At 43.9% G+C, this 24,567-nt stretch overlaps 1 protein-coding gene across 1 annotated transcript; it reads right to left on the reverse strand.

Moving 5' to 3' along the window:
* Positions 1 to 1,221: 1,221 nt before the first annotated feature.
* On the reverse strand, positions 1,222 to 23,420 carry sema4ga (sema domain, immunoglobulin domain (Ig), transmembrane domain (TM) and short cytoplasmic domain, (semaphorin) 4Ga). Its single transcript, XM_035531865.2, has 15 exons — positions 23,320 to 23,420; positions 18,236 to 18,549; positions 11,631 to 11,776; positions 11,304 to 11,366; positions 11,120 to 11,218; positions 10,898 to 10,991; positions 10,675 to 10,788; positions 10,231 to 10,385; positions 7,047 to 7,222; positions 5,171 to 5,318; positions 4,266 to 4,488; positions 3,999 to 4,114; positions 3,700 to 3,854; positions 3,494 to 3,555; positions 1,222 to 3,004 (listed from the first exon to the last, which is right to left on the reverse strand). Exons 2-15 carry the CDS (start codon positions 18,366 to 18,368, stop codon positions 2,124 to 2,126), a joined length of 2,565 nt encoding a protein of 854 aa, XP_035387758.1. The 5' UTR covers positions 18,369 to 18,549; positions 23,320 to 23,420; the 3' UTR covers positions 1,222 to 2,123.
* Positions 23,421 to 24,567: the final 1,147 nt, after the last annotated feature.

Genomic DNA, 24,567 nt, shown 5'->3' on the forward strand with positions numbered 1-24,567 from the left:
TCTGTGTGATAATGTTCCACAGTCACACATATGCAGCTAGTTGACTCTCCCAAGCACAGTGATTTCATCCCTCATGCCTTTAACTAAACAAAATGCACCACTTCTAAACGTGTTTAGCAACAAACTAAAGATGAATGGGCCTAACCATTATTTCTCGGTTTCATTTACATTCAGTCGCCAGCCTCTCCTTTGATCTCCATTCTCTCTGATGCCGTGTGCGGTTTCCCCTGCCTCACCTTTGAATTAAGCCCACATTCAAGAGGGATCTCTGCCCCAAACCTGCCTCAGCATGCCAGATGCAATCTCACACGTCAGACTCTTCCTAGCGAGCTGGGCCAGAGGGACCGAGAGCATGCGGGCAGGGACTTGAGTTCATCTCACGTGCTGTCTGAGCTGGCTGTTATCAGGGGTCTCAACGGCCCTCGGGGGAGAGGAGAGGGCAGACAGGCATGTAAATGTCTGCCCCCCTCATTACAGCATCAGAGTAGGGTGTGCACACACATTAGAACAACCAGTCACATGACTAGTGTGGAAAGGAGGGGTGAGAGGGCAAGTGGGAGGAGTGAGCTGGAGATGCAGCAAGTGAAGGGAAGATGTGACTATAGCTCATGAGAAGCTGGAGTGAGAATGGATGGGATGAAGGTGAGAGATAGAGAGAGCGTGCGAGAGCAAGTGAGAGCTGATCTATTTATCAGCACAGCCCATCTCGTTTGTTTGGTGAACATGTGGCCCTGATGTTTTGTGCTTAGCTTCACTGCACTCTGCATTCAGACAGAGCCCTTCTCTCCATAAAAACACTGTGATACTGATCAGTGTGACCTCACAGAGCCCAACATGGGCTTCATCCAGAAACATTTATAAAATATGATCAAGAGAATACTGAAACTGTCTTTTAATCATATATTATAGTACGAGTATATGCCTCTCACTACTTTACCCATTATTACCCACAAATCCTGGCCATATAAGCCCAATTTGTCACCGTTGTTTTTATCATCTGATTCCTGGAAGAGGTGGCTGTAATTGGGCGAGTAAAGAGGATAATCTCAGAAGGTCAAGAGCAGTTTACCTTTGTTGCCATGGTGAATTGGCAGGTGAGAGTTTCTGGAGATCCAGTGAAGTCAGCAGGGAACTATTGTCTGATTAACATTGTCTGGTTTTGACAATGCTGACTCAGTCATAAGCCAATTCTTCAAAACAGAGTGGATCTGAACCACTAACGCGGAAGGATCATGATTTACTGGTATGTTTCATTTTGTCTAGGATTTAAGTTTCTCAGCTGTAGGATGTGGTGTCATCAAATTCATCTAGTGATTATTAAACCACTTTAAACTTTGACCCAATGTGGGACAGATCAGCATTTCATCCTGGATCCAGAGCTTCCTTTCTCACCCTTAACATTCTCTGAGAACAGGCATCATTCATAACACATGCTCACTGCTCCTAAAGTGCATCCAAGTAGTAAATACTGTTGTTCTCACATTTTATGAAACAGGCTAATAAAAAGCTTCCATTCTGCATTAAATGGTGCAGATTTGTTAGTTCAGATTACTGTGGTCAGCATCAACAAGAAAATAGAACTACACAACAAGAGAAACTCGACATTTAGTGCATTTCAGCAGTATTGCTCGAAAGCAGTCATGTCCAAATCAAATGTACATGTAAATGTGTCTATCCAGAGAGCAGTCCCTTTACATGATGAGAAGTTCACTTCGGCGAGGCCATATGCTGCAGTGCAGGCCTTTGGCTGTCACACGACGCTGTCACCATAGAGACCGAGCTCTCTGATAAAGTGTCTGCTGCTGTGGCTTTGCTCTGACCATTTCCCCTTACCAGTGGATCCCACCATAGCTAACATTTCTCCAGTGTTTTTCAGAGGTAGATTATCCATTGTGTGTTTCACTGTTCTTGAGTTTTCATGCTCAGTGACTATTCTTTTAGCTCTAAATAGCTCTGGTTTGCTATATTGTTTGACAAGAGACGACTTCATCAGTCAATCTATTTTCCATTTCACTTACAGTGCAGTCAGGGCTTTAAAGGAATCAAACTGCTCTCTGACATTTTAGCACATACTTGTCGTTAAATCACCGCACAACAATGGGAGCTATATTGTTCCTGTAGCTTTATACTGAGCTCTCGTCAGGTTTGCTACACAGCTGCATGTGCTTCCTTTTCTCTAGGATCCGGTTGAGCTCTTCAGTGAAAGAGTAGTACAGAGGAGATATTGTGTCTCCATCACTTTGCCTAAGTAACACATAACTATTTCCATTCATTTTGCGTAAGACGCTGGGCAGGGTGGCTGAGAGACCGTTGGTGTATTCAGTCTCAGAGTTGGGGAGAGGCGGCGGGAGGGGAGGTGCAGGAGGAAGCTGGGCCTCCCCAGGCACGATGTGCAGCAGGCCATCGTGCGTGTCCACCTTCCCGTTGCAGTGGCTGGAAATGGTCTTCAGCTCCATGTGGGTGTTCTTCTTCCGGTCAGCCCGGGCGGCAGCACGGAGGGAGTACTTCCCCCGCCTGCCCTGCACACAGAAACCCACGTAGAGCAGGACAACAGTCAGCACCAGGCACAATCCGCCCAGGATAGTAATCAGAGAAAGGTACATGGCTTCCATGTTCCTCAGGGACAGGAACTCCAAGTTTGGGGGCAGGGGGATAGGAGCAGGGTGTGGGCTCTGGGGGGCAGGGCTGGTGTATGGGGGCAGGAGGGTTGCCTTGACGGGAGGCTCTGCGCGCGGGTCTTGTTTCACGGTCAGGGCGTAAACGACAACGGGGACGCGGACACCGTTCTCTAGGGAGAAGCAGGCATATTCTCCGCTCTGCCCTGGCTGAGCCCCGATCACCAGCAGGCCGTCGGTGCCGATACGGTAGCCGGAGCCGAGGCCGTAGCCCTGCAGCTCCTGTCCCTGCAGGGTCCACTGTGAGCTGGCCAGGTTGGAGGCCAGCTCACACTGCAGCAACACGTCATCCCCAGCCATCACGTAACGCATGCGGTGGAGCGATGGGGCTGAGAATAAACACACACCTCATCAACACAATGTAGCAAGGTGTTACAGTTCCCTGCATATTCTGAATTAAATGTAAGGGAACGCAGTAGTGCTCTTTTCACTGTGACACAGGTTTTGAAAATAAACACCATAACTTGCATTCCTGAACTACTACTACTACTACTACTACTTCACATTTAGACCAAGAATGTTACAACAACAAGATTTCCTATGCAGCAGCTTCTTGGTAAACGGTTAACACAAGAAACGTTTAACACAAAGAGTATCCCTCCACTTAACTTATGCATAAAAAGTAAGTTTAAAAAAAAAAACAATATAATGGGATTCTAGGTGCAGAAGATACATTGCATAATAAAGCTTAAGCTATTTAGAATGGCACATGGATAACAGATGCAGTGTTTAAGCAAAGATTCCAGCGACTGTTCTATTGCCTTGATGGCTCTGGGCCCTCCTGTCTGATGAATACAAAAAGAAATTAATATTCATACCATCTGCTGCTGACTCCTCACAGCCCTCATTCCCATTTAGGATGTCTTGAGTCAGACTGGATCTGTACAAATAACAATAACCCAATTAGTCCCGGTTGAAATCAACCTGATCCTGAGAACCAATACTGAATTTTCAAAATAGCAGATTTACAGAACTTAGTACTAATAAATTAGCATTGAAGACATGTATTTCTACACCATTTTACCTGTCTGTGTGTGAGGTGATCTCCACACATTCCTTCCCGTCCCATGCACAGAAAGGGTCACGTGCTAACACACAGTCTGTGCAGGACATGTACCTGCCGCATGTGGAGAGGGGCAGCTGCACGACTGCAGAAGGCGAGCCCACATACACACTCATCTACAAGTCAAAGATCAAAATAGTTTGACATGAACAAACACACACACACACACACACACACACACACACACATCAATTCATAAGTAACACAGCTTAGTCATCAACATATATATAAATATTTTACAGTTTCATTGGTGTAGTGACCTGTTTTGGAGAAATGACGATACTGTCCACAGGCTGCGGCTCTTCAAACAACTGCAGCTCTTCGATAATGTGGAGCGCACCTTTGACCTCCACTGCTCTCTGTAGCCAGCCCTCATCTGCAGCATGTAAACAGCCAATGAAACGAAGCACTGTCTCAAAGCCTCACAAGCTACACACGAATTAGGGCCATCACCCTGTGTCATCCTTGCACTCTTATGGAATTTCTAACTGATCTATCTGAACCAATGAAGAGCAACCAAAGGTCACCTGTGCCAATGAAGAGCATGTGGTACATCTGGCCATCCAGAGCAGCTACTTGGTGCACAGCTATCTTAGTGTAGTCCACTGTCCTCTTGAAAAGTAGAGGGCGCTGTCCCAGAGGGAGGATCTGCCTGGACATAAGAGGATGGCGACGGACAAAGTGCAGCACGTCGTCCGGTAGGTCAGTGGAGAAGTTGATGCCTCTAGCTCTGAGTTGGTCAGTGATGCACTGAGAAGCAAAACAAGTAGATAACACACACTGCAACAACCTTGCTAATATGGCTCAACACTACTGTTCCAGGCTGCCATAACCACTGTGGGAATGACAGTTTGTCCAGAAATTGCCATCAAGTGATGTTCACTATCTAAGACATGTCTGCATTAAGCTATTCTAAGCTGGAAGTACATGTAAGCATGTATTGCCACCAACGGCTTCTATATTGCTGTCCTGGGAGTTTCTTTGAGCTGGGAGACAAATCATAAGTCTTTATTCTCAAAAATTCTGGGACACACTAAACAGCTACTGAAACTGAAATATGAGATGTCACAAGCCCACGAAGGCGCTCATTAGAAAACATCAGGGCTTGAAAATCAACCCCACTTTATCAGCCAGGCATTTCTGCCTGCTCCTAATCTCCACAGCAATGAGCTCTGATGATATGAGCATTTGGGGTTTGCTCCCCCAGCACCGCTCTCTTTAGTCTGATCCTGTATCCGTGTGCCCCGCAGGGCTGCTGCCACTCCAGAAACCCGAGCCACAGCTGGACACACGGAATCGGCCAGTTGGCTGCATCAGAGCAGGATGGTAATGTGTGTGTGTAAGTGTGTGTATATATGTGTGTGTGTGTGTGTGTAAGTGAGTGAGAGAGAGAGAGAGAGAGAGAGAGAGAGAGAGAGAGAGAGAATCTTACCGATCCGGGCCGTGGCTCTGGTATCTTCCCTGTGTACTCTGCACTTCTGGGGTTGCCATCCTCTGTGCTCTCCATATAGGGCCCATCGAAGGCCTGCCGGACATCCGCCATGGAGTAGCGGCAGATGGCTGAGGCTTTGATGCTTTTCCTGAAGAGTGATAGTGGCATTTACTGCACTTAGTGCAACCTCAACACAAGCACAGCCAAAAACTCCAGCAAATATGTCAAAGACAAAACTTAAGACTTAATGCTGCCATTCTTTTGAATGTTTGTGTTGAAGGATGCAAAGGGCCAAGAGAGAGAAAGAGATGCATGCACTGATAAAAAGTACTGAATCACTCCAGGCCTGCCAGTATTCACAATCCCCGCCTCTGAGCCTCCCCTCCTGTGTTTGTTTCTCAAGGTCTCGGCATGCTGGCACAGAGCTTTCATAGGCCCTCAGGGTAACCATGGCAACTTGGAAAATGTACTACAGATGTATCAAAAAGTGTGCAAGGGATATGATGAAAGCGGGATGGGGGAAGGAGAGCGGGACAGGGGCGGATCTCATCAAGAGCTCCGACCCATTCATCTGCCGAGTGGACAGAGTGGCAGGGAGACAGGGACTGGGAGAGTGGCACCAGAACAGGGAGACAGCAAACTGCATGGAGTGAAGAGAGATGCAAGAGCTTCAAAGAGAAGAGACCAACAGTGGAGAAGTATCGGGACCAGGGAGCACTTTGGTTTAAGAGTGTCTGCCTGATTTCTTCTTGCCAGAGTCGCAGGAGTGCACAAACACTGTCAATGAAAAATGTGCACACACGGGCAAATATACACACGCACACACACACACGCACACGCACGCATGCACGCACACACACACACACACACACACACACACACACACACACACACACACTTTCTGCTACAGCTTATGATGTGAGCACAGGAAAAAAAACAACAGTTCAAACTGACCTTGTAGGTCACCTCAAACAGCTACTCAGAGCTCAGATGACATACTAATACATACTAATAATGCCCTCTCTGACTCTATCCTCTCTTCTTTCACCTCTGCCCTGTTGTCTCTCAGTCAGCAGACACCACGCGCTTCTCTGTTCACGTGTCCATCTCTCATTGCTCATAAGCTTGTATGTGTCAAAGCTCAAACCAGCCTGCTAACTCATCAAAACGATCCATCTCCTGATATCAGAAGCACCAAAACACGCCCTCACCTCATTCAGAACTCCACTTTTTGACCTCTTTGCTAGCATTATAGCTTGGCTCAATAATGTTTTTTAAAAGAAAGCCGAAAACCATTAGATACAATGTTCACACAGTGAAGCAAATAGCAGATAACAGGTCCCTGCTACAGACTACAAGTACACACACACACACACACACACACACATACACGTTCGCAGGTTTTGGCAAGAAAGTTTTGCACCTGCGCATCTTCAAATCTCCTCCGCGAGGTCGATCAGCTTATGAATAAAAGATAACACACACTCCAGGAGTCCAGAAAACCTGTCAGCGGTGTTCTGTGGGGGTTTCTGAGCAGAGCAGGCATGCTCAGCAAGAGCCTCACTGAGCCCCAGGCACATAGTCCACCCAGCCCACTCGGCCCAGTCAAACACTCCCACCCTGCTGCTCCCAGCCAGCACGATCCTCATCAGCTAGAGCTTCCTCACCCAGTTCTTGGAGCAGATTCCACGCAAGCAGCTCATCTCCATCTCAGCTGCATGGCCAGGTCAATCCAGACACAGACTGAAAAAGTCAGGCTTACCTTCAGAAGGAAAGCATTTCCGAGCCAGGTGCAGGTGCTGGAGCTCAGCCCACGATAAAAGGCTTCATATCACACAAAAGGGAGAGCCTCGCATAAAGGAGCCCAAACACTTACCACTCCAGTCCAAAGATGGCGTAGAGAACAGCATCCTGGGCTCCGGTGTCGTCCAGCACAAACACACCACGCAGCACGTTGAAGTGGAACTCATAGGCAGGCAGCGAGCACACCAGACGAGCCTTCAGGAACGACGTCCATTTCTTCTGCAGGGTCAGGAGGCCACCGCGGTCCCGCTGCAGAGAAGCAGAGCAGAGTGAGCAAAGAAGAGCTGCAGTAAGACAACCCAGCACTGAAATACACACCATGGACAGAACCTTCACATACACACACACATATGCCATGGACAGATCCTTCACACACACACACACACATACACACACACACACACACACACACCATGGACAGAGCCTTCACACACATACATACACACACACACTCACACACACATCATGGACAGAGCCTTCACACACACACACACACACACACACACACATCATGGACAGAGCCTTCTCACACACACACACACACACACACACACACACTCCACGGAAAGAGCTTTTACACAGACACATACAGACACTCACACAACATGGACAGAGACTTCACACAGACACACATACACACACACACACACACACAAACACACACACACACATACACACACACACACATACACAAACACATACATACCTCGGACAGAGCCTTCACACAGACATAATGAATACAAGCATAAAGGACACCAACAGGAAAAAGGTCTTCACAGGAATTAGCATGTTGCACCCATTAAGTAATCTGTATAGCATTTAATATTGACACCATATATATAAAGATTAAACATTCAATATTTAATAGGCATTTACTATTTCCTGCATTTGAGACTATACTCTGCCTCAAGCAAGTGCAACAGGAAATCTAAACCTGTCAGTAAAGGTTTACAGTCCTGCTGCGCTGGGAAACTTAACCTTAAATTCTATTAGTGAAAACTGAGACTCGGGCCAAATGCGAAGCACGCTTAAGTTTGCCTCTGTTTTTTCATTCATGGAACAGTTAGCTGCTCTTGGCACTAGTACTTTATTCTGCTGTCAGGAGCATGGTGGGAAATGAGAACAGATTGGATAGGATTGGATTGGGGCTTTTTTCTCTTAAGGAAGACATTGTACATCCTGTCAGTTGGATGGGGCAAATTTAATTTTCACGCTGCCTCCCTAGAGGAGGACCGCTTTTATTGAACTCTCTGCCAAACATGTCAGCATGTGTTTTCGCCCGGTCTGGAGTCTCCCTTGGGCCCCTGTGTTGAAACAGGCCCAACACCATGAACGGCACTGAAGCACGTGACAACAGCATCTTAAAAGAAATGGAAGAGAATGGATCATCTCCTGGAATTAGCAGCAGATCTTCTGACTCTACCAGAACTGGTTTTTGACCACTGTTGAATGGATAGACTTGTTTGCGGACTATCAACTCTCAAGCGACACAACTGTGATGAAAACCTCCAGAAACATAGCTGTGTCTCAGTGTGTCTGCACCAGCATCACACCCATTACTGAGACTCCTCCATGTCACTGACACAGCTGTGTAACAAATGTCCCAGGACCGACTGAACTGAACACTGGTGAATAATGGGTGTGTTAGTGAAAGTGTTTGCAGTGAGATTAAATATTGAAAATAAAACTCTGTAATCATCCTGAACAAAAACCTACAATTTCTCTTTAGGTACTATGGCCAAACAAACAAATTTAAAAAACACTGAAATAAAACAAAAACAAAGTACATTCTGATGTACATTCTGTTTGATTTACAGAGGACATTGAGGAGGACAATGGTTGTAATTTTAGTTTATGCAAAGCCTCACCAAGTTTGTGTTTATAGTGCATTTCACTGCAGGCATGCAGATAATGAAGCTTAATCTCCTCATTAAAGTGACCCTGCTGTGTGGGCTGGAAGAGCAAGGCTGTGCGGTGCCCAGCAGCCTGCTCAGGTCACCACGTGCACACTGCCGGCACCAGGATCAGCTCAGGCACGGTACAGCTTCTGCCCTCCTCCTGGCTTTATCTTGCCCTGCGTTGGTAAATAAATACACCAACGCAACCTAATTTTCTACATGAATGACAGAAAGACAGAGCCATTTTCCAAAAAGTCCAGTTACTTTTTCCACACAGCCAGTTGACACAGATCGACCAGTACCACGTTGGCAGCATTCATAAATATTCCAAGCTTCTCATATCTGGTGTGAAATGGGCTTAGAACCAAGTGAAGGATCATAAGGAAAGACGATTAGTCTCCAAAAGCCCTGCACGCTGTCTGCCACTAGCGTTGGAGGCAGGGAGCAACCAGGTCAATATTCAGCTAGCAGTAGCAGCTGAGGTTTGGATTGAGCTGATGGGACTTGTAGTTCAGTGTGAACCTGTCATTGTCAATGCGGCATTAAATAAGCAGCCAGCTGCGTCCTGACCTTGAAGGCTGTGCCAGACTCCTAATGCCAGCCACACCAGAGCATCCTGCCCGAGGAAACAGGAGGGCCCTCACTAATAAGCTTCCAGTGAGCAGGAGGTGTTACCCAGGAAACAGCGAGCATTGCGGGGGTGGAGCATCAGTGTGAGACACGACGAGCAAATAAGAAAAGCTAAATAAACGTGGACATGCTGCAGTTGTTGAGTGCCGGGTGAAATCCCAGAGCGTGTGGTCATGCGAGGCTGGCACAGTGATTGGACATTGACGCCGAACCACAGGGTCGAGAGGGTGGACACAGAGGAACGCCTGGGTAAAAGAAGCGTGAACCAGACAGGCGCTGCTGTTAGGGGCCCTGTGGAGAGCTACACTTGAAATTACGAGCATTCTGAGGACAAAGTGCTTTCCCCGCTGAGAAGAAAATACTCTGGTGCTCAAGCACATGCACACACACACCCCCACCCCAAATACATGTCCTCCCTTTTAAGTGGGTTTAGTGGGTTTAGTGTTTATGAGTGCATGTACAAGACTGTAGACTATAATGAAAACAGATGTCTCTGTTCAAATCGAATTCTGGTGATAAAACAAGGAACGTATTAGATTATTTCACAAAACCTAAAGTCGTTTCAGTTATGCAAAGACACGTAAAAGGTAAAATGCTGCCTAGCTCCTACTTCATCGGCACTTCAGCAAATGAACTGTCAGTGCGCAGCTCCCTGACATCCATCACAGGATAAGATGGGGTCTGGAGGTTAGGAATGTGTGCCGGGAGCAGGAGTGCCTTGCGCCGTACCTTACACACGCGGGCCACGCGCGCCACCCTGCTGTGGCTGAAGTATGGGGTGTGCTCCTCGCTTTTCTCCGTGAAGAAGAAGTACACCTTGTCGTCATCCCCCACAGAGTTGTTCACACTCTCCCTCAGCAGTGCTGAGCCCACGAAGTCCGCCTCTGTAAGGGAGCACACAAACACGTCATTAACACACAGTACCGCCACAGCAGACAGGACAGCCTGCAATCCCTCTGAACCACAGCAGGAAGTGATGGGGAAAAAACAGTGCTGTATTAAAACGGAAGAGGTGTCTTAAATGCACTGTAGGCAAGCAGTGATGTAAACAATAAATCATGCAGGAAGTGGGCATGGGAATTCATTCAGCTGGACACCTGCGACAATGCAGCCGGCTGTCTATAAAGAGCGTGATGGATCAGAAATGCTTGCCATGTGCTGGGATAAACTGACCATGAAGCCAGCGAGTGGGGGCATCCTCTGTCCTTAGTGTGGGGTTTGGCGAGTTCCTGCGAATGTCTGGAGAGCTCCAGAACTCGTACTGAGAGGCTGTGTACATCTGTCCATCTGACAGGAGGGATGGGTCCAAGATTATACAGGAATGGCATTAAAACAGGAATATTGAAAATAGCATTAAAAAGGCTACTGTGTAAATGGCTGGTGATTAGTGACTTACCAGCAATCAGGCCAGTGTAGCCTTTTGCAGGGTCATATGGGCACTTCTCCCGACCCTCCTCAAACACAGAAGAAATCTTAAACTCTCCACTGTTCTGGAAAAGCACAATGGAACAAGCATATCATTCAGCCTAAAAACCTCTGGGGGAGTGAAGTCTTAAGCATAATTAAAAATTAGATAAACATTAGATATATGACATTTAAGATCTGCAGTCCTACTTACAATATATGCACATAGTGGACTGAAAGCATGAGTTCCACAAGTATACAAGTGGGTGCTGTTGAACCTCTGCAGGAATCGGATGTGATTGAAACACTCTGTCTGTAAGAGGAATTGAATGTGTGTCAGTGAGGTAGAGAGAAGTGAGCAGAGGTCGAGACACAAAAGTGAAAATAAAGGCCTCCACCTTGTTATCTTTCCCAATGTTCAGGCAGAGCTGCTTCTGGTCTTCTGGCGCCTCCCAGTCAATCTGCACAAGTGAAAAATTAACAAATTTCTTTACCCCTAATCTCATCAAGTCACATTCCGGGTAATGCATTTCCTGTGACTATTTCGAAACACCTAGTGGTACTGATATCTCAAGTGTGTAAACATATTTTTTGTTATATTATTCTGACAACTTTTGCATGCAAATGTGGGTAGTGGCTTTGCATGACTCATACAGGTAATCACAAGAGAAAGATTAGTGAAGGACACTGAACCCTGCAGGGCAGGCTGAACGAGTGGCGCTTACGGTGCGTCTGGAGCCGGAGATGTTGGGCGCGTGCAGGGCGTACAGAGACCCTCTGGCACCCACGTACAGCACACCAGCCTCCTCCTCCAGCAGCAGGGTACTGTAGTTCAGAGCTGCGTCACTAAAACGCCTGCACCCCCACAGCCCTGAAACACACACACACACACAGAGTGTCAGAAATGTAGGAAGGGCCCTTCCAGAGCAACATGTGTAGAGCAGTTACACTAATGTATCCCTGTTTCCTAGTTCTCTTTACATAGATCCATTCTGCTGGCGATGACATGTTTATGTGACTGTGTTTTTCTGTTGATACTGGAAAAGCAGTGACACATAGCAACAAGGACAGACCAACACACACACACATACAAGCACGCTTCACATCCTTCCTCTCCTGTGTGGGCGCCTCTGGCAGAACACCTCTATATACGGTGAGGGACAGATTGTATTCTGCATCATGATCTTCATTAACAGCCTTCAATCAGCAGGTGGGAGATGCATGTCAAAGCTGGAGAGTGACAGAGGGGAGTCTCAGAGAGAGAGAGAGAGAGAGAGAGAAAGAGAGATGATGGGCCTCCCTGTGACTCCCTGCTGACATAGCTCTCTCATTTCCTTCTGTAGTGCTCCACACAAACACAATGCCTTATACAGTGTTCCCTTAATATCTATCTCTCAATAAAAAAAAAAACACAGGCACATATTTTGTAACTTGCTTCAAGCTTTACTTTAAGTTCATACACTTATTCTCTATGGGTGTGTGTTGTATGCGCACGTGTCGGGCTAACTTTATCTACAGAACACTGGCAAAACTATTTAACTCACTCAAAGATTTCACAAAAACCTCTCTACAGATAACACATAACACCACAAAACTTCTCACATACAGACATCCACACACATGCAGAAAAGCAAACCAAAGATCACAGATAAAGCAGCACATAACACAAGCAAATGAGAAGAAGAAGAAAAGGATCAGTCAGATCAGTATTACAATGTACAATATGTTGTAGGGAACTCACAGTTCACTACTATGCTTAGTCATAGCCATGGAGTCAATAAATCACATTTGATGTATAAAGTAGTGATAAAACCTGCAATCACAAATTACACAGAAGTAGTGCCATTTTCTGACGAACTGAGCAGGAGACAACAAAATGAGTGTAGACTATGCCCTCAAAAACACCTGTAATCAGACAGCTCATGCACTTCCTGGAGTTTTCCTGACTACAGTAATTCTACTGTGACCTCCATCCTGCAGGAGTAGTATAAAAGAACCACTTGTGGTCCACCTGGAGTAAGCAGCAATAGAGCACCTCTCTCGTCTTTGCTGTGTGACTGATGTTTCTGTGTTCCATGCTCACACACACACACACACACACACACACACATACACACACACACACACACGCGCATACACACACGCACACGCACACATACACACACACATGCACACACACACATGCATGCATGCACGCGCACACCCACACACACACAGAGCTACAACAGGACACAAATATAAAATATAGGCCAAAATAAAGTAGCAAACATTGATCCTCTGGGTAACTTGAAATGCCTTTAAACTTTGTGAAAACTATTTAGACAAGGAAGAACTACCAGGTGTACTTAGACAAATGATCTGGCCTTCTCTCTCTCCAGTGGAGCTCCTATGGGAAGAACCTGACTGCTCGAATAAAGCACATCCCACTGGTCACAAAGAAAGAATGTCTAAAGGTTTGAAATGCAATAGCAGCAATATACCTGCTAAGAATTCATGACAGGATGCCTTGAATCTGTCTGGCTGGGATTAAATGGAGCCTTTTGTTCTGTGTTAATAAACATTTCACTGCCTGTTATCACTTGAAAAAATTGTTTCTTATTTTTTTATAAACTTAGTGTTGCTATCAAACGTTTGGCCTGTATTTTACATGCACATAATACACACTACCTTTCATTAGTGTACCACACATGATGGATCAGAAGCATTGCAAAGCCAGTGGTTAAATATTCTAAATTAATTGTAAATAAGGTTAACCTGACCAGACTATGATTATATGGACACAGGTTAATAGCTTTAACTGTGTCACAAAGCAAACAAGCATGTAATGACGATGTCATCACAGACAGAAACCCCACACAACCAACCCCTCCCCCTTACCAGCTCTAGAAGTGCTCGTAGAACTGGCTTATACAGTGGGAGATCTTCAGTTTCTGGGCTCTAAGATTCCATGATGAGTAATTACCTTTTTTGTTGTCAAGCTGGAGTGTAATCCAGCACCCGTGGCTCACAGAATCAGGCGAGACAGTACAGACCCCGCACCATACCTCACCCAGCTGGGCAAAAGCCAAGAAAACCCAATTTCCATCTATAATACCAATTATACCTGCTCTGTAAACACAGATGGGACCACAATATTCACAATATATACTACAGAAGTATACAGAAAAACAGTGTCCATTCACAGCTCAAATGTCTGCATATTGATTACAATCTCCACATTCCAGTTTCTTTAGCAGCTTAGTGCCTGTTTTAAATAAGTCACTCCTCACCCATCTATACACACATACACAGCTTTTAAAGCTTAACAGCACTTCTTGTTAATGTGTAAATGTCCCACTGATAATCAGCTAATCAGTATGAGGTCATGACATGATTCAGTTTTTGTGTGTGTGTGTGTGTGTGTGTGTGTGTGTGTGAGAGAGAGAGAGAGAGAGAGAGAGAGAGAGAAAGAGAGAGAGAGAGAGAGAGAGAGAGAGAGAGAAAGAGCTCCAGAATAATCAGTGATACATGAAAAACATCTCCAATTAATATCTCTAAATTTGTCTGAATGTTTGATAAAAAACAAAAAGAAAGAAATTTATCATGTTAGATTTTTTTTTTAAAAGGATTTGAAATGTGAGTTTGAACGAAAAAATGAAAGACAATGAGAGAGACTAAGTGAGAAGAGAGAGAGAGAGAGAGAGAGAGAGAGAGAGAGAGAGAGAGAGAGAGTGCGTGTCTGTATTGCCACAGATGATCATTTACTGAGTACACATCTATGAATGCTTTATCCAGGCTAGACCAGCAAAATCATGGTGCAGTATTCACTTTGACATTTCAGCCCAACATTTTATTCAAAATCACTCAGGGGCAGGGCCCTTAATAATTAACAACCACAATTATGGGGGTTGTGCACACGCATGCGAGTGTGTGGGTGCACTTTTACACATGCAGCCGTTTTGTATGTATTTTTGCTGTATTCATGCTGGACCCTGCATTCCATTGTGCTGTTCTCTCCCTGGCTATGGAACCTTCCTCTGAGTGTACTGTTGCATGAACCACTGCCCACACAGACATACACCATACTCAACTAGAGCAGCAGTGGCTGGGGCTTTCTCGGGGTGTCTGGGCAGGGCTATTACAAGCTACACCCAGCACGCGGTTCCTTTACGCATTAACTCATCTTTAGAAAAGCCTTGTAATGACATAAGAGTACATGAGGGCATTAACCCAGAAGACAAAAAGTAAACCCTGAATTTGTATGGACAGTATCCAGGTCCCTCCCACACGACCACATGAGAGGAACAGGCACACTGCGGAGGCATACTCACCTGTGAGCAATAAGCTCAAGCAATAACTCATTCTCTGGCTATTTGGAAATACCAATAAATCTAAATTACCCTTTAACAAATAACTGTTTTTTATTGTGTTCAATGAACATTCTGACCATTCTCAGATGTCCCAGAATGTTTTGTGGGAGTTGATGAATTGCAGCATTCACATGATCCAACAAACATGAATCATTTTGTTCATAATAATGCACACCAGCCTTTAACCATATCGCATCTAGGCCACAGAAATGTGTTGCTGTTGTTTTTTTATTATATCTGAAGACAAACTGCAATTGTAATATACCACAATACCACAATAACACAATACAATATTTTTTTCTATACTATGCAGTCCTTCTGCTTTCTGTGTGAGTTGAAGTAATTGCTCGGCCTGGGAGAAACCCACGGGGACAGGCTCCAAAGTCTCCTGACTCTACACCTGAAATGAGCTCTTCCTCTCCACCAAATACAGCTTCATTGTGTTCAAACTCAGTTTTCCTCTGTTGCACAACCCTACCTTTATTCAACCATCTCTTTCTCTCAATTTTCTGGCCTGTTCAAGTCAATGAAGCTTTATTGACAAAGCACTACAATTAGCTGAAATTAATAACGATTGTGTAACTAAGGCGAATGTAAAATAATATAGTATAGTGAATTCCAAAAAATGCAGCAGTTTTATGACACCACAATATTCAGTCTAAGGTACATATAGCTAATATTGCAATAAACGTCATACTGTTACATAATGTATCTACTGTGTATATCTCTCGCTGACCTTCCACCCGTTAGAGGCCGTGTTAGACTCCTCTCAACACATAACAATCAACCTCGTTACACCCCCTCCACCGCGTGCCACAGTCGCCCTCCACAGGAAAACAATTAATAGGTTCTAGGCAACACCGGACATTAGTTGTGTGTGTGTGTGTGTGTGTGTGTGTGTGTGTGTGTGTGTGTGTGTGTGTGTGTGTGTGTGTGTGTGTGTGTTGTTGTTGTTATTGTTGTCAAGTTGGAGCTTGCCAGCTCAGTGCAGGGAGAGGCCCTACTGTGGAGTGCACAGACCCATGTGGAGACAGGCCCTCTCTCCATGCTACCACATCACACAGTTAAGAGTGAAACATAGTTATTAAGTGCTGATTTATGCCTTAGTCTAGTGACAAACTATCGACTATCGGCCAATGGATGGCGTCAGGACGTTGGAGGGCTTTGGTGACCAACTGTTGCTCGTACTCCACACAGTTAACTATAGTTGGTGATCGCCAGTGATGTTTGGGCAATTGTGCATGTTGAACTGCCGTCAGCAGTCGGCCGTGAGGGAGAATTTTCTGATTGGCTGTTCAGTCACAAAACAAGATAAACTGCATAAGGGTTTCACACATTGTGGCTTTATCTACTGATACAGTGTGCTAGGCAAATATTATATTTTGCTGTATGGATAGTAGCTTGTTGTGCTAAAAATTTAGAGAACAGGGAACATGTCATTACCTTCACATTACCTACTGCTACTGCACCTCCCTCTTTGGGAGAGGTTTTTGTTTTTTGTTTTGTTTTTTGCACAAGCACGGAGCGTACCTGCATGTTGATCATCAGCTGTAGTATGTTTGGTGTGTTCAAGTGTAAATACTCACAGGTGACGAGGGGTTACAGTGAGCTGATGTGTTGGGCTCGGGGTATTGTGACTAGCAGGTTCTGATTGTTTCATAGTGCTGTTTTATTTGTAGTTTTAAAGCGATACTGATAAATGTCAAGCATGGATCAATTGGGCATGATCTCTTAAAGAAAGTAAACATCCAATCCCCTTCATGGGTTTTTCATCTTTGTTGTTTTATACAGTCCTGTCCATGCATGTATAACCATAACTGACTTCTCAGATTTACATAGTGTTGTATCCCATTTTATATTTGCTGCTTCATGAAATGCATTGACCCCCATTTGTCTCTATCACCTACTCGCTCTTGCAATCTCTCTCGTGAAGTTCAGTACTCATTAGACTAATTGATGTCTCTCTTTCCTACACATCTCCTTTTATCAATGCTCACAGGGCCAATAAATGAAAAGAGAGGTGGAGTGGAGCAAAGCCCAGACACCTCACTAGCCCTGCGTGATGCTGGTAAATGCTGGAAGTGTTGCTAAGTATCTCAATGAATAGATATGTCCTTGGCAGGCGCAAAAAGATTGAATATGTGTTGCAGAGAGGTGTGGTATGAGGGAGAGAAAAACGGAAGGGACGCCGAGTGTGGATGGACCTGAGATGAACGATAGTATGACAAGATTACAGGCACACATTTGCATACAAATACCCACGCATATGCATACAGACACACAGTCACACACACACACAGAGACAACTTACATCAGCACTATCATCACTCACTGCTGAAGGCGAAAAAACACACAAGCCCATCCTCCATCAGTTACAAACATCAATGGATGATACAAAAACACTTCAGCTTTGCCAGTCTGGTTGCTAAGCCAGATTCAAGGTTTTGCACACATTCTCAGTGAGAAGGGGCTAGAGGAGCGGGTCAGAAGCAGAAGACAGTCCCTCCCCGTGTTTGTGGAGCAAGAGCCGACTGGTGCTGCTCAACCCTGAGGCTCTGCCGTAGCCATCGTCTGCTGCGTCAGTGCCCTGCATGGTCGAGTCAGTGCAGATCTCGGGACAGCCAACCCTTCGCTCGCACTGTACGTTTAAGAGTTTGACACCTTGCGTTCCCCACGCCTGTATAACTCCACTCAGGAGATAAAAGGAAGTCTCAAGTCACCTCATAATGCCTTAATGTCTTTGACTCTGAACCATGCTGTTGGGGTTATTATTGGGCAGGAGCATCTTCAGATTTAAAAAATATAGGCTTACTAATTTGCCATAATGTTCCTCTGCATTTGCCTTTGACAGTACTGCCATAAGAAACCTTCAGCAGAGTAGGATTATCTAACATATAACTACACACACACACACACACACAGAGTGTAACTCTGTAACAGGGAGGGCATGGAAGATGGGCCAGGAAATAACAGGCTCATACCAGTGTAGAGGACAGTGGTTCTGGGAATCACATCCAGGTCCAGAGGTGGTCTGAAGGGATAAGCCCACAGGGCGGACATACTGCACAGCAGCTGCAGGTAGGGCAGCCAGGCCACATCACTAGTCATCCTCATCACTGCCAGTCTGCCCAGGAGGGCTGAGCACTTCAAGCTTACCACACCCCCTCGTCTTTCAGCACAGCACGGTCACTCGTCTCAGTCGAATACAAAATGAAGTGCACCCTTTGATGATCTCTCTCTTCTCCAGTGCGAGGTGCCAGCAGTCCTACCTCATTGTCCTTCTTAGATGTGTAATCTGAGGGAGAAAAAAAAAAAAAGTAAAGCACAGAAACCAACCAGGTTGGGAGGATGGCCCGAGACAGCCTGGGACGCACTGAGGCTGCCCCGTGCACGAGGCCGGGCCACTGGGCGATGAAGACATTCAGCAGGAGCTGCAGCTCAAAGCAAGGGTGAAGAAAAGCAGACAGCCAAGATCCTCAGGCTCTCCTGCATGACATCCAATGGGGCCCTTAAAAGGGCACTGCCACAGGGAATGCTGCTTAAAGTGGCAGAAATTACACTGAATGAAAATGTTTGTCATGAGTGAACAAAAGAAAAATAAGAGAACGAGAGAAAGTTACATGTTCATCAATACCGCAAAGTGTGTTATAAAGCAAAGAGTTATTATAAAATAGTTACAACACCTGCCAACACATTGACATGAGCTCTACAAACACTCACATAACACATGCACAGATCAAGGGCTTATGGTGGACTCTGTGTTGTGTCCAATGGCACAGACCAATTTGGCCAATAATCCCATTCTCCTTCTGAGGTAACTTCTTTAGGATATAAGATGATGGATAATGTATGACATAAGTGATAAGTGAGAGCTGTAAGCCAAATCCTTCAGAAGCTGCACTTCATCTCTTCACCTCATCTACTGTGCACGGACAACTAGCTGCTACCGCATGTTTCCCACCTGCTATACAAAAGCTCTACAACTGTCCCCCTGCTCTACACAAGACAGCAGCTCTAGAGCTCCCCCTTGCTCTATATGGGACAGCAGCTAAGGAAAACCACAGTTAAGATTTAACTAACATGGAACAAACAGCAAGACAAACAGCATGTGCTGTGTATATTATAGAGCAGACTAGCTAAGGTTTTTTGAAAATAGCAGGATGTTAAAAGGTTGTATTGGGAATAATCAATGTATTCATTCATTAGTGAGTACTATAACATTAAACTGCACAAAGTTCTAATATAAAGACCCATTAATGAGGATCAATTCATAAAGCAGATAGTGAATATTACATTAAAATAATCACAGATCTGGTAGAGTAACAGAATTTCTTAGCATTATTGAGAATGGTGCTGTGTTTGTAGTTGAGAGAAGAGAGGTGAAGAAATTCAACCTTTTATAGCTATACATATTTTAGAGATAATTTTTGCTTTCAGTACAGATCCATCATTCTACAAGTCTCTCTGTGCACATCTCTCTTGTTCACCAGGGAGGGATATGACTGTTGGTGATGGCTACTCCAGAGGAAACAGGCTATGGGCAACATACACACCTAAATGCATTTTGTGTGACGTGATTTAGAGGGACAGTAGCCCCCCACCACCACCCCCTTTTTTTTTGCAAAGATAAACACACACTCACTCAGCCTGTCTCCATTAAACAAACTTGCACACTAGATGAGCAGTGTTTTCCTTTCCTTCAGACCCTCTCTCTCCCTAAGAGGCTATGCTCCCACGGCTGCTCCTTACCTCTCAGTCTCCCCCTCTCCGAATCCCACACTAATGAACAGCCGTGTCATTTACGCTGTACTTATTCTCTTTAAGATTCTCTGTTCTTCTCTTTCTGACTCCCCCAACCACACACACACACACACACACACACCTGCTGTCAGTATTAGGCTGCAGGAAAGCAAGCCTGGTGAGTTTCATAGCTCAGCATCGTTCTTACACTGATCACAACTGGTTTCTGCTGCTGTGCTGTCACCATGACAACAGTGGGGGTGTCACAGCTTACGGTGAACTCAGAGGACAGGTGCACTGTGGCCATGGTGTAACAGAAGATTGTAGCTCAAGCAAAACTAAACATGCTGAGGGCCCAGGAATTTCAGTCTGATAACAACTGCCTCTAAATTTCATACCGATGAAAAGAACAAACATAGTAACTGCTCTAATGCACAGGAAAGCTGTGGGCTCATTGCAGACCCATAGAGAGACTGTTTTTAAAACAGACAGACTGTATGCATTGCAAGTAGTATTCAACCTGGCTTCTTGTAACTATTGTGTAATAGTTTGTGAATGACAAGTATGTAATATTTCATACAAAGTCTGCCTACAGTAATTTTACTTAAAGTCACTTATAGTCACTTTAATGAGCTTCAAACTGAATGAAAGGGACAGATGAAGCCTTGATAAGAAAATCGGATTATTTATATCTGAAATGCATTCAGAAAGTATATATATATATATATATATATATATATATATATATATATATATATATATATATATATATATATATATATATATATATATATATTTGTATGTATGTATGTATGCATGTATGTATGTATGCATATAAAACTTACACTCTTTATCCATAAAGCATATATAGATATCAGTTTCTGGTATTAAACCATCCCTTTCAGTAAACTTTGTACTTTGTATCAGCTCATCAACAGAGATTTTATTATAGAACAAGTCAATAAACTGTAAACATGCAGCCACTATCAGGTAACATTTATGCATTGTACAGATCTCAAATGATCACAAAGAGTATGAGAGTGAGATATAAAAACAGTAATATGAAACAGAGAAAAAAGATGTGTGTTCCACAAAAGACTAAAGATGGGCACATTCAATTCCCTCACCACTCCGGAGCAGAGGAGAGAGCTGGGGAAAGCACAACTCCTCAAACACCCACCAACATGCCCATGGGATGTTGACGTTCAGATCGGCAGGGCATACGCTGCCACCTGACTTCACTCAGTCTGGTCATATCAGAGAGCCCTCCAGGACACAGGCTTGTGTGGAACATACATCTGTCAAAACCAGAGAGCCCAGATCCATGCCATTTTACCTCTCAAACGCTTGTGAAAGGTTATAGCCAAATTTTAGAAAGAGACTTAAAAAACAGGTTAGCACACTGACTGGACAAGGTGAAGGACTCTCCAAGAGTCTAATCAAGAAGTGGGATTTTTTAAGAAAAAGAAAGCTCCAGCCATTATGTGAAGAGAGAGTGGGGTATGTGCTAACAGCTCAGCTGGGTGCAGGCTGGATCAGGCCTCTCATGCATGTTTAAGCAGCTGTCAGTCACACTTCACATATTCATAATCACTTTAGAAGGTCAGTCCTCTAGTACTCAATCATTCAGAAAGAGCTCATCTCAAAGCATCCACAACTGTCTCTCAATTCAGTACTACTGGAATCTCCTATGGTGACAGTGATATGTTACAATCAGGAGAAAATTGTTGTGTTATAGTGAAACTGAATATAGGTTTAAGGCTTATTAAAATGTGGACTGCAGTGGACCAATCACTCATGCAATAATTTCATTAATTTTAACAACTAAAGTAGAACAACTAAGATTGTGTTGCACTAGGACAATTGACACTTGAAAAGTAACTTAAATGAGACAGAAGTTTATTTAAGTTTTTTTAAGCTCCTCAAATCTAAAATCTAATTCAATTTTCATTCTACCTCAAACGGAAAAAAGAATGAAATGAAAAAACAAAATTTGCATTGGCTCTGATGCACTAAGAGATGACAGACAATATTAAGAAGGCTGGCTTTGACATGTCAAAACAGCATCACCACTCAGTAAAGACTTCTCAGAACTAAGCAATCTTATATAGAATTGCTTTCTTGCATATATAAATGCCTAAAATAAACCGGGTCACATCTTGATTTTAAAAAATGGCACTGGGTTTATTTACTGACTCAGTATGTGTGGGTGGCAGAGGGGGAGTCTTTTTCCAATAAAAGATGAAAAGGGACTTTGATGAATTATAAATGAAATTAATGGAGGGGGAGGTCACATTAGCAGTTCCTTGGCAGGCGGAAAAGCATGAATGCTATCTTTATATTTCCCTTTGTAGTGTTCCTATTGGCAAAATACTTACTCCTCCAAAACACAGGGCACTTTCTTTACCTCAACGTTTAATTTTGAGTTTATTTTGCCCCCTTTTTTAACCTAGATGTAATCATCAGACCTGGGGATGCATGTACTTTAAGTTCAATATTTTCCCTGCTCATTCAACTGGTTACCAAGATGTTTGTGAGTTCAGCTAGGAGTGCCAGAGAAAACATGAATCAGGAAAGGACAATGGGTGCCTGGGATTGGATTAGGGAACTATTTCTCTATAATACATCAGCGTCTGGCTGGAAGGCATACGTCTCTTTTGATGCCATAGCTATAGTTGTCTGACATTGCCATACAGCACACGTGACATGTACTTGAGGGGAATAGTAATTGTTCAGTTCCACGTAGGTCTGAAGCAGAGAAGCTTCCTGTTTGTCTTACTGACTTCTGTATTTCTCAATGTGAGGGAATCTGGTTAGTTTCATTACATACAGAGAGCACACCGAACACCTTAGTAATGGTCTTTCCTTTCAGGGTAACTGACATCAAATAAATGAATAAAATACCCAATGTATATAATAACCAAGAACCACTAGGTTCTTGTGTAGGCTAACATAAAGTTAATAATTAACCCGTTTCGTATCAGGACTAAAGGCTAAAGGGCGATCGGCAGCTTAACGTTCATCATCAAAAAGCTTATCCTACATTTAAGATTAATTCCGTCGTTTAATAACTTCACGGAACAAGACATTTGCCCAGGATGAGAGACCGCACAATTGGTGACAATGTGACAGGGCATGGATTTTAAAAAATGTACGCAAAAAAATAGAAACAGAAAAATATGGGCTAAATGACATTGTTTCCAAAACTTGACTTCTCTCGAGATCACTATTTTTAAACGCTTGCTACTAAATATTCCTCCTATCCTGCTGTAAAAGTATAATCTATAACTATGACTTTACAGTGCATTAATACCGCTGATCTTACCTTGTTGTCTTAGTAGTTTTCACCTCCGTTCAGTTCAGTAGTTAAAAGTCCAAAATAAGAATTGACATCGAAACGCACCCCAGCCAGCGATCCACCTCTTCTCTCTCACCCTCCACTGAGCTATTGGTAAGTCATGGTGACCATCAGGTAGCCCAACTAAACACGCCCTCTTGCGCAACTGCAGGTTCTGTCTTACGCTACTGATTAATGCGTTCCATGCTCATTCAGAAGTTTACAGTTAAGGGTGAGGTTGATTGTAAAACTCGTCGACCATGACGTATGAATACGTATATAAGCTATATATTTATATATGCATAGGTAGTAAAAATCGCAGTGTAGTATACAAGTCTCCAAGAGAAACTGCGTTTCGGACATATGTCTATTAGCACTTTGAAATACTTTGCTTGCACCGGTAATGAAGATCTGTCCGAAAGCTACTGTTTCTCTGGGAACCTTGTGTACTACACTACGATTTTTACTACCTTTACACATTTAACTACATTGCAGGTGCTCCCTGGGATTTTCCTCAGATTGCTTCAAATCTTGCGTAATTAATGTGTGCTTAATTAAAACAGTTCTTAAAAATATTGGTGCTTCTATCACTGGCTTCAGGTCGAATTAATCGTTAGTATAAAAGAGCTGTCTTTTATCTCTTTCCGACCTTAATCGATCTGGGCACTGTATAAATTAGTACAAATCGAATTTTTCCACATTCACTACCACAGATATAAAACGTAGGGTGGAGAGTATTAGCACCTCAGCCTTGCTGTAACACGATTTAATGCCTTGTGAAAGGATGCATCTCAGAAGAGCATAGCGTTCTTGTCACAAGAGCCGTGTTCATTTTAATACTCGCGTTTGTAACATTTAAAACCCTTAAGATCACAAACGAGTTGGTTAAATGGCTTGATGAATAGAAACATTTGGCTAGATTTTTAATAACTGCGTCTTTACCACCTCCCCTTGGTTAGAAGAAGACAGTACAAGAGCAGCAATGCGTGTCAAAGGTGCATCAATGCTGAAGTTGTTTGGTAACGATGTCATGTGGAGTTATTAGTTTGTTCATAATTCCTTTAAACCTTATACGGGAAAAAAGATTATTAATACAAAACGTTAGGTCTTTCTATGTTAATTTACCTATTAGGCCCTACACACAAATAGTTTATATATTAACTGAACAAAAGTTCGACAAAAAACAAACAAAATTACATCCTGGACCATTTGATGAGTAAAATGTTTTAGACCATG

The sequence above is a fragment of the Electrophorus electricus genome, chromosome 12, assembly GCF_041902795.1.
Source record: "Electrophorus electricus isolate QZ-2024a chromosome 12, ASM4190279v1, whole genome shotgun sequence".
In the NCBI taxonomy this organism is placed as follows: Eukaryota; Metazoa; Chordata; class Actinopteri; order Gymnotiformes; family Gymnotidae; genus Electrophorus; species Electrophorus electricus.

Bases quoted from the DNA above. Each gene is read 5' to 3' on its own strand.
- sema4ga (XM_035531865.2), bottom strand. From the start codon at position 18,368: ATGAGGATGACTAGTGATGTGGCCTGGCTGCCCTACCTGCAGCTGCTG. The intron at 4,115-4,265 runs GTGACCTTTGGT...TACATGCTGCAG, and splicing joins CATGCTCTTCATTGGCACAG to ATGAGGGCTGGCTACAGAGA. The intron at 3,855-3,998 runs GTCACTACACCA...TTTGACTTGTAG, and splicing joins TCGTCATTTCTCCAAAACAG to ATGAGTGTGTATGTGGGCTC.